Source organism: Podarcis gaigeae (genome assembly GCF_964106915.1).
Source record: "Podarcis gaigeae genome assembly, chromosome: 12".
Taxonomy (NCBI): Eukaryota; Metazoa; Chordata; class Lepidosauria; order Squamata; family Lacertidae; genus Podarcis; species Podarcis gaigeae.
The window spans coordinates 61,408,159-61,423,566 of NC_139688.1; the positions used below are offsets into that span (position 1 = coordinate 61,408,159).

A 15,408-nucleotide genomic window follows, 5' to 3' on the forward strand; every position below is an offset into this window, starting at 1 on the left:
GGCAGGTGGGTTGTGCAACTATATAGACAAGGGAGCAATGTATTCCTTCTTGTGGTCTTTGTCTATCCCCATATACAGGTGCAGTAGTAAGCTCACTTACCAGATGCAAGGCATGTGTTATGAAATGAAAGAGATGAGCATGGTCCTTTCAGAGAAGTCATCTGCCCAGGTTTTCAGATAAAGTCAGAAATGGCAGATGAATAAAGGTTGAAACCTAGAGTTAGCACAGCAGAAGTCCATCAGCAGGACTCTTGGGGAAGACACCCTAGTGGAGTAAGATTGGACTTACTCCAGAACAGAGAACTTTGCCAAGCTCATTGTGGAGGTGAACCTTCAATTAAATCCAGAAGCAAAATGTTGTGTAGAGAGAGGTTCATTCTTCTTGCCATCTTATAGCAGATGAACTGCCACCAACTCCCCCTAACACATCAAGTAAAAGGAGGGCTCAGATCCAAGGTATATAAAGCCCTCTTTATGTCCAATGCCAGGCTTGGAAGAAATACGGGTAGGACAAGGGAGGAGGAACAATGACAAGTTTTAGAAGGAGGAAAGCATCAGGTTTCAACAAGCACTCCACCCCAATACAGAGCCAAGTTACAGCGGTCAGACCTCACTTGCCCTCAGAGCACATGCTATTACAACTAAAATGTTGCTTGTGAACAGAAACAGCTGCAAAATAAACTCACACCAAGAAAGTTGCTCATTGTCCCTGCAAATGGACAAATGACAAGGTTGGACAAAGACATTTTGCTTCCTGAGGCAAAGGATAAAATGCTGCAGAAGCTGACTGGGCCGGCTGTGGACTCTGTGACATTATCAACTCTGGCCATGGGAAAGCACCCTCAGCCGACTGGGTGCAGAACAGCCCAGGTGGTCCACACAGGTCTCTTCTCAGAACGTTCCAGGCCCAAAGGGCTTTCTGAACAAGCGACTGCTGTGGTAAAAAGTGAGAAGGAGCCACATACTTTGAAGGGATAAAAAGGTAGGACACAGGTCAAAACTCTAGCCTGGTTTTACAAGCTCCTTGAATGAGCTCTGCAGAGGCACAAAACCCTTATGTGAGAAGTAAAAAAGGGTATATTCCTGTATTCTGCAGGTGGTGCCAACTATCTGGAAAGCCAGCGAGTACAATTATTTTGCTTCATGAAAAACATGTGATTTAGAATAATAATTACATTTTTGGAAATACGTACTACTGCTCATTCTTGTTTTTAAATATGAGAATTGATGTTTATTTCCAAAGGCATAATTATTGTACTAAATCATGCCTTTCTCATTCTGTGTGAAGCAAAATAATTGTGCTTTTTATATCGTGGTTGGCTTTTTAGGTAGTTAAGCTCAGAACAGCACAGGCCACCCAGACTGGCGATCAGTAGCAGTCAACTTACAAACATACACATCTGAACTCACCTCTGTCTCCGTGCACCTTTCCGTCATAGTTTTTGATTAATTCTTCAATAAAAGTTCCATCCTGGTCAAGCACTTCATCTCCCATATAAGGAATGTTATGTAAAACTGTTTCATCCTCTACCTAGACATAAGGTAAAAAATATAACAAAGGGGGGGGGGAGAGAAGTCTCTCACCGCAAGCACAAATTTTGATCACTCATCAATCCCTGGCACGGCAAAGCCAAAAAGCAAAGCAACCAACAACTCGCATCAAAAGCAACAATTCCATGGATACTTAATCAAAATTCCATAGCCGTCCACTAATATATGGTACCTCTATATAGCAACAGGGGCGCCGACTTATAAAAAATATTGGGGGGGCGGGGGCCCATACCGACTTATAAAAAATATTGGGGGGGCCCAAGACCTCCAAACCGCTGCTGCTGGGGGAACGAAAGGGGCGAGCCCCGGGCTGCCCCGACCTTAAGTGAACCTGTGAGGGCCCACCCTTTGCGGCAGCCGATTGGCTGCCGCCGTGGGCGGTGAATATTAATGAGCTAGGGGGAATCCCCGCTTCTCGCGGGGCTGATGCCAGCCCCGCGAGATTGTTGATGGGTCGAGAGCCCGCAACCCCACCCCCTCTCTAGATCGGGAGTGGCTTTGTTTTAACTCTTTACTGAATGTATTTTAAAAGGTAACTATCGTCAAACAAGGAAAATAAAAAATACCAACATAATTTTGTGATTTTACAAAGCATAATATAACTAATAATTTTCTTAAATTATTGGGGGGGCGGAGCCCCCCAAACGAATTTTTGAGGGGGCTCGGGCCCCCTCAGGCCCCATGGAGTCGGCGCCTATGTATAGCAAGGTCTCCTAAGAATGGTACCTCATCTCTACTTCGTCTTCTCATCTGAAAGCGATGTCCCTTTCATTAAGAACAGAATCAGCAAAGCCAACTGCACATTCCTTTGTACACATGCATGTGATTTTTCCATTGAAACAAAGAGGCCCGCACACATGCTAGATTCTGGATTGGGCAGTGGTCTAAATGGTCTTTACTTGCTTTCCTTTAGGCTTGTGGTAGAAATTGCTGTGCAATGAGCATTCACTGTAATAAACTGTTTTGTAAGATAAACTATTGCGCAGTTCATACTTTGTGACCCTACAAAAGTGCAGGAGGGACATCCAGATCATTGCAAGGGGTGTAGTCAGGAGTGATCTTGTAGAATATACACAAAGGGCCACAGCAATTTCTTTAGCAGACATTTCAGTGGAAATTTTTCCCAAATGCCATAGTCATGTGCATTACAGTAGTCATATGCAGTATACAGTCACCATGTGAGGCAGAAGCTCATGTAACAGCATTTCTGTGTATGTTCCTGCACATTTATGAGGGAATAGTGACCTTCTGTAGTTAATCATTTGCATAGATTAAACAGCTCTGTACTCATATTAAGACATAAAAGGCATACTGTATTTTATAATCGAATGTGTGTGTGTGTGTGTGTGCGCGCACACGTGTATGAATACATAAAATTATAGTTAAACAATACTTTTAAAAACCTATTTATTTAGGGATGGGTGGGCAGAAGGTAGATTGGAATTTATTGATAGATCTGTAGGTAATCTGCAAAGATTAGCAAGGACTCCCAACTGAAGTCTCCCTGCTCTAAATTATACTGCTAGCTAGGGGTAACCAGAAGTGAATTTTTGCTTGGGATGACGGAGCTCAAGGCGGAAGTCTATTAAGGAATGCCCTTGCTGAAAATGTTGCATAAATAATTTATTTTGTGACTATACTATTTTTTGTGCTACTACCTTTTTTCAAATAAATTTTCTCTATACAGTGGTACCTCGGTTTACGAACTTAATTCGTTCCAGAAGTTCATTCTTAAACCGAAACCGTTCTTAAACCGAGGAACACTTTCCCCGATGAGGCTTTCTGCCACCGCTGCCCTTCCACCATTCGGATTCTGTTCTTAGACCGAGGTAAAGTTCGCAAACTGGGACACTACTTCCGGTTTTGCGAAGTTTGTAAACTGAATCGTTCGTAAACAGTCCTGTTCTTAAACCGAGGTACCAATGTATATGTAGAGAAAAGGGTGCATTTGGCCTACCTATTTCTTCTAAACCAAAAATATATACCTGCTACAGTCAATGCAATTCTATAAATCAGTTTTATCTATTGCAAGCTGCTCAACTGACATGGTAACGCCAGCAATTTATTTACACATTTCATACTGCCTTTCAAATTTTCTGTTTAGTTTAATACTGGTTTTAATGGATGATTTATTTATTTATTGTTGGAGCTGTTATTTTTCAAACAGAAAATAAAAGCAAATAAAAATAGGCTTAATGATTCTTTTTAAATGCCTCTTAAGGTGTGGTAAAAGGGAATTGGATCAGGCTGGTGGGCCAGATCCTTACCTCTCTCACCCTCTGCAGGCTAATTTTAACTGGTGGGAAGAGTCATTTGCCAATCCCCTGACATCACAATGACTTCAGGTGACCTGCTATTATAGAGCTGGAAGGGACCCTGGGGTTCTTCTAGTTCAACCCCCTGCAATGGAGGAATCTCAACTAAAGTATCCATGACAGATGGCCATCCAACCTTTGCTTTAAAACCTCTAACGAAGGAGAGTCCGCGAGAAAGACACTGAAAATTGCTTCCCTTCCCACTTACCTTACGAACCATACCATCAGCCGAGAAGCACAGTTCAATGCAACTCTTCTATTTTAATTCTTTATTCTGGCTACTCTGAGTTGTCTATTGGATGCCAAATTATCTGTCCAAAATTGAGTCCTTTTGTGAATCAGCTTCTGAAGACCATAAAGCATCATTGAGTAGCTAACACTTCCTACATTTCTTAAATGTTTGGTGCAAGTTCTGTAAAAATTTCCTCAAACAGAAATGCCCAGATTTATTCATCCATGAAGAAGAATTATGACACTGTGACTTTACTCAAAAGATGCATTCAGATGCTTTCTGCAAAATCCAGTGTTTGCAAATAATAAAATTAATTTTATCAGGAATCAATTTGACACACAATGAGGTTTGCTGAACCATTAAAACTATTATTGGGCATAAAAGCACTGCAGAGTCACACTATACTAGAAAGATGGCATCAACTATTATTCAGCAGACTCTTTTGCTGGTTTCCATTTCAGTTGGTTTAGTCCCGTATTTCACTTACCATAAAGTTTTGCTGAAGGGGAGACCAAGAGTACATTATGGGTACTGAAGCAACAGCATTCAGAGTCTTGAGGGGAATTACTTGCTTTGGAAAATCTAAGTCACTGGTGACTGAACACTGGAAGAAGAGATACAATTACACTACTAGTAGTACGTTGTTTTTAAACAGCAGCAAAAACCTGACTTGACAAACAAAGGTGTGCATTTCGAAGGGATAAAGTGAAGAGTTTTAATTCAAAAAGAAATGCTAACATTGAAAAGTGCTTATAAATGTTTGCTTTTACTCAGACAGGGATGTTCCTTAGGTATGGTGCACACCATACATAGTAAAGGTAATGTGTACTTTCTAACAACATTTCAAGCAAACACATCATGTTAACCAACCTCCCTGGTCCCACGCAATGAGCTCACAGAAGTCATGATGTGGACAGGTTGTATCCGGCGTTGTTTCCATTCTTGGTTTAATATTTCTGTTCTTTCCTGGATCTTCTGACGATTAGAATTAAACATGCTCTGGAAATAAAATAATGTTTTAAGAACCGAGAACCCACAAGCATTTGTAAAGTTATTTGGGTATCTAAAAACAATGCTTGTCTGACTGTGAAAGACAGGGAAGGGATATAGCTCCATAGCAGAACATCTGCTTTGCGTGCAGAAGGTCTCAGATTCAAGCCCCTGCATTGTCAAGCAGGACTGGGAAAGTCTCCCATCTGAAACACTGGAGTTTGACTTCACTGTAGTTCAGTGGCAGAGCACATGCTTTGCACACAGAAGACCCCCGGTTCAGCCCTGACACCCACGGCCAATGATCAGACTCAGAATAAAGCAGCTTCTGATGACTATGCCATATGCATCTGACCAAAACTGCTAGAGGTTTCATTATTGTCCAGATATTTCAGGAGGCAAGGGTATTTTATCATCTACCTTAAGAGTGCTTAAACTGTGGTCCACAGTATATTTTCAAATGGTCTCTGACAATATAAAAAATGAAAGAAAACAACTAATATGTTCTTCAAAAGCAAATAATGACAAAATGCTGGACTCCAGGAGCTTAAAATAAGATGCGCAGAACCATGAGGTTTGCACTATTTGCACTGGGCAAGTTCCCAAGGTCCTCAAAACAATGATGCTTAAGAACTCTTGACCCGTACTGATTTTCAGACACACCTTTTCTCAAAAATAGTCCACTAGACTATTTTCACTGCATCTGACAAAATAAGAGGTAAACTAATTTAGGCATTCTACTATGGACAATCACAAGACTTGCTAAGCAGCATATAAAGATGGTCCAAGAGCTATGCACATACAATACCATACTTCATTATGTCAATGCTATAGACAGCAAAACCAGGTGCGAACTAGTGTAATGTAGAGCTTAAGAACATGACTTATGAACTAGGAATCTCTCCAGACAGCTTTGGGCAACCAGCCCACAGCCCCTTGCAATATATGGGTAATATTAGCTTACCATCAGGGTTATTGTTTTAAGATATTGATTAAAGAACCACATGTTCGCACCTAGAGCATTGGACTGTCTACAATTTTGATTTCTGACCGCAGGCCCTCACACTGTACCAGATGCCACTCCATGTTCTCAGACTTCTAGGAGCAACTGGCAACAGGAGGGCTGACTGATGCTATGGGAAAGAGGTCCTGAAAAGTTACAGAGTACAGTTCTTTCCAAACAATATTAAAGTGAATAAACAGTTCAAAAAGATGAAAGCTGTTTTAATAAAGCATCACCTTTAGAAGGTACTTAAATTTGTGTTCAACAAATACAAATATAATATTTTAAATTAAATTTTGCAGGACACCATTCATTCTGCTTACTCCACTTGCATTATATGGCAATTATAATTTGGAGCTGGCCAATGAGGGGTTGTGTTTTTCAAACAGCAGCCCTGTGTGCTACTTAGCAGATCCCTTCAGAAATTGACAACACTTTCAAAAGTAGTTTGCAATATGACATGGGTGTCCACTGTTCAAAGTCAGAAATCCCATTGGGCTCTTTAGAGTATAGTTGCTCTGTTGCAAAAATCCAATTTCTGTACTGACGGTGGTAAGATATTATGCACTTTACATATATAAGTATAACTTTTTCTAATGTCAATGCAGTATATGAATCTTTCTAAAAGGGACAACAATACTGAATGGAAAACAGCTATTTATTTACTTATTTTTAAAATATCTAGACTGCCCTTTGCTCAAATGGATTCCAGGCAGTGCTAGATTTAGGGCTGTGCAGGCAGCTCCCTTGCACAGGGCACGGAGCCAAGGGGATGCAATAATAATATTAATAATAATAATAATAATAAATTGTCAATGTTCTCAATGTTTGAGGGATATTCTGTTGCATTAGAATTATAATGTATTTTTTATTGTTGTACATTGTTGGTAATATTGTGCCCTGAGCAAGAATAACATTTGGTGTGTGCCCCCCTTTCTTATTTTCACAGTAATTCCTGATTGAGACAATAAAAATACAAAACAAAACAGAGATACAAAGGCAGAACAGAGGCCATAACAACAATTTAAAATGCCCAAGGGAATAACTTTTTAAACCTGGTGTTCTAAAAAAATTGTAATGTCAGCACTGGTTAAGGCTCCCTAGAAGGGTATTCCAGAGTCAGGGTATCATCAGAACTAAATAGATCACAACATGAGCAATTGTTAAAACTCAATGAGGGACAGCCTCATTTTAATGCTGAATGCTCTCATGGTTGCCCTTTTATGAGAACCAATACAGAGTGAAAGTCAAAAGCAAAATATTTTACTACAAAACTACAGTATAAAAACAAATTCATACTGAAAAAGAGTCATCTTAATACCTTATTATTGGGATTAGGTGTCTTAGTTACCTTTACTTCATCTGCCCGTCTGAATCTCTTGAGTTGCCTAAGTCGCATATATTCTGATTTTACACGCTTCCTCCAGCAAATTGGTCCTTTCTCAGATTTCTTTCCGGGCTGACCCATGATTATCCCTGCAAGGAACAGAACCTAGATATATGATCAAACACAATCAGGCCTACTAAGTGGCTGATATCTATTCTAACACCAAGGGTCTGTTTATGCATGCAACGGAGCCTATATCTGAAACGGGCTATAGCCCGTCTGCAGCACTCATTTCCAACATTACAGTGCTACTTTTTCAGCTGGAAAATTCAAATGATAGTATACTCCAGAGTCCTATCCTTAACCCTGCCTTAGTAGTAAATAAGTCTAGGCTTTGCTGCCACTCCATTCTAATAGTATGGGTTCCACAAACCACAGAAGTATCAAGATATAATCCTTGACATTTAGGTTGAGGTTCACTGTGCGGCAGCTGTTTTCTGCTCCGTTCCTTAGATTCACCACTGCAAATCTTACAAATGTGGGTTGCGTGTTGATAAGAGATTGCAGTTTCTGGTCATGACAAATAACTCCAGCAATTCATTAGTCACAAATGCAGAGTGCTCACAAGGAGTGGGGAAAAGGAACCTGTTATTAGCAGAGTTATAATGAACATCATCCTTACTCTTAAACATGAGATGATCTCAGTGCTAAGATAACTTAGCCTGGGCCTCCCAATTAGAAATCATTTTTAAGTTGTGTAGATAATCCTTTTACTATGATGAAGAAATGTTGATAGCTGCCATGGAAGCTTCTGTTAGAAAGAAAGGCACAACAGAAATTTACAAGGTTGCAGAGCTGAGTAAGCCTTAATACTTTTTAAGTTTAAATTATAGGAAATTTAAAATATTTGGATATATCAATTACACATACAAGGGCCTTTAGTATTTAGTATTTAGCTTGTAGTTGAGCAGGCCACTTTGCTAAAAAAAATTCATGCGCTCTGCCAGAGAAAAAAGAATCTGAAGCCAGCTAAAAACTTAAGAGCTCAGCAGAAGGCCCAAACACAGGCCCATGACATTCACAGCAATGCTGCCATTGCCAGCCAATCCAAACACACCACCTAAAAGGAACACTTGCCTCACTCAAAACACACGTGGCCAACCATCAGCACATGCAGAACTCATGCACATGGCTCTGCCAGCAGCGCAAGCACTCAATGATCCCCACATCAGACCAAGGAAACCTGGCACTTCACAGGGGCCAATGCAAAAACAAGCCTTTACTGCAAACAAAATGCCTTATGCAAATGTGGACTATTGCCTGGCTCCACAGCCTGCTCAGAGGGGCATTCTGGCACCCTTGTTGCTATGCAGCATCAGACATGGCACCACCACCTTCCGCTACCACAGAACCCTCCCTCCCCCGGCAGCAAGGAGAGCCCCACCGCAATGTCTCTGTGCAACTCTACCACAGTCACCACTGGCCACTCAGGTTCTGCCTCACAGCTGCTTTGGAGGCATCTGTGGTTACCCAGAGCAGTGTCAGTATGAGAACCAGCATTGGTGTGTGTTATGGGAGGGTGGCCAGAGAAGGCAGGCAGGCAGCCGGAGGGAGCCCAGCCACTATGTTCACAAAGGCTGCTGGGCCGATGGGAAGAATGCCTGCAAGGGGACCAAAGGAAGGGGCATTACTAATCCGGGTCCAGGGAACCATCCCTGTGCCCAACAAAGAAGCCCTTAGGGGCTACCCCTGGAACACAGGAAGACATGCACAAAACTCACTTTCCCTGTTGGGGCTCTAAACAAAAAGAGGAAAGGGATGGATGGGCAGACCAGGCAGGCAGCTTCCACACCCTCCACCACTTCCTCTGCCGAACCACCATGCTCACAGGTGCAGATGGGTCACCAGCATTCTGCTGACTGTCATAGACATTCTGGGTCAGCATGGGATTAACAGGAACTGGACAAAAAGACTGAAGGAGAAGAGGCATTACCACTATGCTTGAAGTAACCCCAGTATCCACCACCTGTGTTCCCCACTCCATTAGTGTGTCCCTTCTGTAAGGGTGCCAACACCACTGCCGTGCATTGGCTCACAAGACATGATAGGTGTGAGTGCCTTCTTGTTCAGTGCCTTCTGGAATGACATGCCTGAACAAACTTGATTTCCCAAGCACACAGTGTTATTACATCACTCGAACATGCAATCCCCAATGGGGGGTGCCCAGGGTGCTATTCTTCTCAACAGCATTTGTGTACCATTTCCTGCTGCACTCCTTATCCAGGCCCCCATCACGAATGCACAGGACCACCTCAGGTTTAGCCACCACAATCTGGCACAAAAAAGGACTATTCCTGAGGATGCCAGTTTCTCCCGTCCTCTGGAGAGGCACGGAGGTCCAAAGGTCCCTTCCTGGTATCTGGGACAGAACTAGTTCTGTTGTATCCTAACCCCCTCCAATGGATCTCGGGTTTGGATGGCACAATAATTGGCATTGTTCTGCAAAACAGCAATTAATTCTGAATCTGATTATCGCATAAACCCAAAGAGCAGAAATATACAAATGAGTAAGTTTAAGAAAGAGAAAGTATATCAAACCAAAATGAAGGAAGTCAATTATGCTACATTCAGAAACTCTTGACTGCCCCAATAACTTAAAAAGGAACTAGACAATTACAAAGCTGTTATTATATACAAAGCTGCATGTATTTGGTATACAGCAGTCAATACTTAAGTCAGTTACAAAGACCTTCTCTAAAAAAGTAACAAATGGCTTGAACATTCTCACACTGAACCAAGACAAAACACAGCCCATGACTATCCCAGACATCATGCAAACCAAATCAAAAGGCTACAAGTCCAGGCCTGGGCTGTTACCAGCACAGATTCCAATCCTCTTATCTGTATCAGTCCCTTTTGACTAATTTAATTCCTATACATTTCATGTCCTGCAGCTTCTTCATCAAGTAAAGACATTTTTGTGCCATAGGGAGCTTCACTGCATGCTCAAGAAAGAAAACACCATCTGCATGAATTTTCAGAGCACAGAAATTCTAGTACTGTATTACTTCTATAGAAGAAATAACTTCACTGTAAAAAACAAAAGGACAAGTTCCTTTACGGAACATTAGTTAACACTGCAGAACAGACTCCAAAGCTGCAACAACATTCACAACTTCTCAAAGTAAATATAAACATACTCTACAGAAAAGCAGGCAGAGCTAATCTGCAGAGCAGATAAGATTTGAAATGGAGACGGTATTCCCATCACTTGCATCAAAGTGGGGAAAAGTTTCCTCTTCTTTGTTCTGCTCCTCCACAAAACTGTTGTGTTTCACACAAAAAATAGCAAGACGGCAGACAGGGCTGTTATATACAAACTGTGATTTGTTTAGTTTTCCCAGACCCAGATGTTCAGCCTAAAAAGTCATCCCATGGCATTGGTATCATTTTATAAACAGGGTATCTGAAAACCAAGGATACGCACAAGGACCAGCTATGTTCTCAAATGTCTAAGGGACCACTGATTTCCTTCAGTGTCTCCTTCCAGTTCGCTGGCTCAAAGAAAGAAAGAAGTCTAAGGAACTGTCGCCATGCAGCTCCCATAGTGCCCCATCATCTGTTACCCCAGGGAAGTCTGCATAACCATCTTTTTGTTGTTTAATTGTGTCCGACTCTTTGTGACCCCATGGACCAGAGCACGCCAGGCACTCCTGTTTTCTACTGCTTCCTGCAGTTGGTCAAACTCATGTTGGTAGCTCCGAGGACAATTTCCAACCATCTCGTCCTCTGTCGTCCCCTTCTCCTTGTGCCCTCAATCTTTCCCAACATCAGGGTCGTTTCCAGGGAGTCTTCTCTTCTCATGAGGTGGCCCAAGTCTTGGAGCCTCAGCTTCAAGATGTGTCCTTCCAGTGAGCACTCAGGGCTGATTTCCTTAAGAATGGATAGGGCAGAACCATCTTACCCTGAGCCAAATAAGAAGGGGCGGTTACATATTTTTTTCAAAACAAACAAGTTGCCTTTTCCATTCCATTGCAAGTTTTTTTTAAAAAATGATGCTTATTATTGAAATAATTTTATGTAAACTGCCTTGTGAGGTCTACCTTAAATGTGGTATATATACCGTATTTTTTGCTCTATAAGACACACTTTTTCCCTCCTAAAAAGTAAGGGGAAATGTGTGTGCATCTTATGAAGTGACTGCAGACAGGAGGCTCTGCTCCCTTCTCCCTCCTCGGGGAAAAGCCCCCAAGAGCCGCACACACACTCCACGGCTCTTTAAAGGGAGTGTGGCTCCTGGGGGAGCCTTAGCCGCGCGCAGCCTCTCACGAGCAGGGGATGAAGGCTCCCCTTGCCCGGAGAGGCTGCGCACAGCTAAGCCAGAAGCCAGGACAGGGAGCGGGATCGCTGCGCAGCGATCCCGCTGGCTGTTCTAGCTTCTAGCTTAGCTGTGTGAAGCCTCTGCAGGGGAGTGGGGAGCCTTCATTCCGGTCCCCTGCGGAGGCTTTGCGGGCTACCCCAGAAGCCAGAACAGCTAGAGGGAACACTGCACAGAGGGAGCACTGCTTCGCGGGAAGCCGCCGCAGCGCACGGAGAGCCTTCATTCCGCTGCCCTGCGGAGGCTTCGTGCAGCTATCCCTGGCTTTTGCGGGAGGTGGGGGAAGGGAGAGAGCGCATGGTTCTATCCCTTCTCCCACCTCCCAAAAAAGCCCCCAAGAGCCGGGGGAAAGCCTGCAAGCGCCACACACACACTCCACGCGGCTAGTGAAAGGGAGCGCTGAGCAGAGCCTGGGATGCATACAGGCTCTGCTCAGTGCTCCCTTTAAAGAATACTTTTTTCCCTTGCTTTCCCCCTCTAAAAACTGGGTGCATCCTATCCTCCGGTGCGTCTAATAGAGTGAAATTATTGTAAAAATAAAAATAAAATCTCAACAGGCAAAATGAGAGCACACTCAACTTGCGAAGTATTATTAAGAGGACCATAAAGCTCATGGTTATGTTGAAGGGTGGGGTTTGAAGAAAATGAACTAAACGGCAGCTCTAGTTGTTTAGGGCGTTTCTGCAGAATTTAAACTTCATTAGAATTGCATATAGAACATGGTGAACGTATTAGCCAGAAGCCACGCAAGCATCAATAATGTAAGTAAACTGACGCAGCGAGGTACACAATGTAAATGTCACTGTCCTCAACTTCATGTCCCTTTAATTACTATTCCAAGAGCATTTCATTCTAGTACAGTGGTTCTCCTTTCTTTCAACCAGACCACTTGAAAATTGGTAAGTGTCTTGGCAGACCACTTAATGGTTTTTCTGCCTGTTGTTTAGCATTTGTAATCTGCTGCACTAAATGCTCAACTTTTTTTTAAAAAAAAAGGATATGGAATTCAGCATGGTAAGAAAAAGAAGTACAAATACAATTAGAGGCAATTTAAAAGCAATGGAGATGTTAAACATTCTTCAATGTTTGGTGTAATCTATGTCAGCTTGATGATAGAATGATCTCGATATGAATCCAAGGCAGATCTTTTAACATCACAGTAATCCAAGTTTATGCACCAACTACTGGTGCTGAAGAAACTGAAATTGACCAATTCTATGAAGACTTACAACACCTTATAGATGTGACACCAAAGAAGGATGTTCTTCTCATTATAGGGGATTGGAATGCTAAAGTAGGGAGTCAAGAGATAAAAGGAACAACTGGCAAGTTTGGCCTTGGAGATCAAAATGAAGCAGGGCAAAGGCTAATAGAGTTCTGTCAAGAGAACAAGCTGGCCATCACAAACACGCTTTTCCAACAACACAAGAGACGACTCTACACATGGACATCACCAGATGGGCAGCATCGAAATCAGATTGATTATATTCTCTGCAGCCAAAGATGGAGAAGCTCTATACAGTCAGCAAAAACAAGACCTGGAGCTGACTGTGGCTTAGATCATCAGCTTCTTATAGCAAAATTCAAGCTTAAACTGAAGAAAGTAGGAAAAACCACTGGGCCGGTAAGATACAATCTAAGTCAAATCCCTTATGAATACACAGTGGAAGTGAGGAACAGGTTTAAGGATTTAGATTTGGTGGACAGAGTGCCTGAAGAACTATGGATGGAGGCTCGAACTATGGATGGGTGGCAAGAATACACAGAGGAATTATACCAGAAAGAAATGGATGTCTCGTATACCCCCAGTAGTGTGGTTGCTGACCTTGAGCCAGACATCCTGGAAAGTGAAGTCAAATGGGCCTTAGAAAGCACTGCAAATAACAAGGCCAGTGGAAGTGATGGTATTCCAGCTGAACTATTTAAAATTTTAAAAGATGATGCTGTTAAGGTGCTACACTCAATATGCCAGCAAGTTTGGAAAACACAGCAGTGGCCAGAAGATTGGAGAAGATCAGTCTACATCCCAATCGCAAAGAAGGGCAGTGCCAAAGAATGCTCCAACTACCGCACAATTGCACTCATTTCACATGCTAGCAAGGTTATGCTTAAAATTCTACAAGGAAGGCTCAAGCAGTATGTGGACCGAGAACTCCCAGAAGTGCAAGCTGGATTTAGAAGAGGCAGAGGAACCAGAGACCAAATTGCAAACATGCGCTGGATTATGAAGAAAGCTAGAGAGTTCCAGAAAGACATCTACTTCTGCTTCATTGACTATGCAAAAGCCTTTGACTGTGTCGACCACGGCAAACTATGGCAAGCTCTTAAAAAAATGGGAGTGCCTGATCACCGCATCTGTCTCCTGAGAAATCTCTATGTGGGACAAGAAGCTACAGTTAGAACTGGATATGGAACAACTGATTGGTTCAAAATTGGGAAAGGAGTACGACAAGGCTGTATTTTGTCTCCCTGCTTATTTAACTTATATGCAGAATTCATCATGCAAAAGGCTGGGCTGGATGAATCCCTAGCCGAAATTAAGATTGCCGGAAGAAATATCAACAACCTCAGATATGCAGATGACACAACCTTGATGGCAGAAAGTGAGGAGGAATTAAAGAACCTTTTAATGAGGGTGAAAGAGGAGAGCGCAAAATATGGTCTGAAACTCAACATAAAAAAAACGAAGATCATGGCCACTGGTCCCATCACCTCCTGGCAAATAGAAGGGGAAGAAATGGAGGCAGTGAGAGATTTTACTTTCTTGGGCTCCATGATCACTGCAGATGGTGACAGCAGCCACGAAATTAAAAGACGCCTGCTTCTTGGGAGAAGGGCAATGACAGGCCTAGACAGCATCTTGAGAAGCAGAGACATCACCTTGCCAACAAAGGTTCGTATAGTTAAAGCTATGGTTTTCCCAGTAGTGATGTATGGAAGTGAGAGCTGGACCATAAAGAAGGCTGATCGCCGAAGAATTGATGCTTTTGAATTATGGTGCTGGAGGAGACTCCTGAGAGTCCCATGGACTGCAAGAACATCAAACCTCTCCATTCTGAAGGAAATCAGCCCTGAGTGCTCACTGGAAGGACAGATCGTGAAGCTGAGGCTCCAGTACTTTGGCCACCTCATCAGAAGAGAAGACTCCCTGGGCACAAGGAGAAGGGGCGACAGAGGACGAGATGGTTGGATAGTGTTTTCGAGGTTACCAGCATGAGTTTGACCAAACTGCGGGAGGCAGTGGAGGACAGAGGTGCCTGGCGTTCTCTGGTCCATGGGGTCACGAAGAGTCGGACACGACTTAACGACTAAACAACAACATGTCAGCTTGAGTCTTCAGTCGGAGTCCGCATTCATTCTGCCCATGCACTGACACTCTGCTCCTTAAGTGCCTTGTCAGCCTCTTTCCCCGGTTGGGACCATCCCCCATGTTGCTACCAATTGCAGCTTTGTCCCTCTGGGAAGACAAAAGGCACCTCGCCACCTCGGTCATGTTCTGCTCGTTCTAAGAACAATGGAGCACACCATTGCTCACCTGCACAGCTATCCTGCTCCACAGAGCTGGGGCCACATGCCACCTAAGTGTAGCTCACAGACCTTTGTTGGTCTGTG

General features: G+C 42.9%; 1 protein-coding gene across 8 annotated transcripts in view; it reads right to left on the reverse strand.

Moving 5' to 3' along the window:
- EZH2 (enhancer of zeste 2 polycomb repressive complex 2 subunit) overlaps positions 1-15,408 on the reverse strand; it is a 62,799-nt gene that overhangs the window by 38,912 nt on the left and 8,479 nt on the right. For 3 of the 8 annotated variants that reach the window (XM_083706286.1, XM_083706287.1, XM_083706288.1), the window contains 4 exons: positions 7,413-7,567; positions 4,969-5,097; positions 4,586-4,702; positions 1,411-1,531 (listed from right to left, as the gene is read on the reverse strand). In XM_083706286.1, coding sequence (XP_083562412.1) covers positions 1,411-1,531; positions 4,586-4,702; positions 4,969-5,097; positions 7,413-7,559 — 514 coding nt within the window. In that variant the 5' untranslated portion in view covers positions 7,560-7,567. Of the gene's footprint in view, positions 1-1,410; positions 1,532-4,585; positions 4,703-4,968; positions 5,098-7,412; positions 7,568-15,408 lie in introns of those variants that run through there. The other 5 variants (XM_083706291.1, XM_083706290.1, XM_083706289.1 and 2 more) reach the window with 3 other exon arrangements.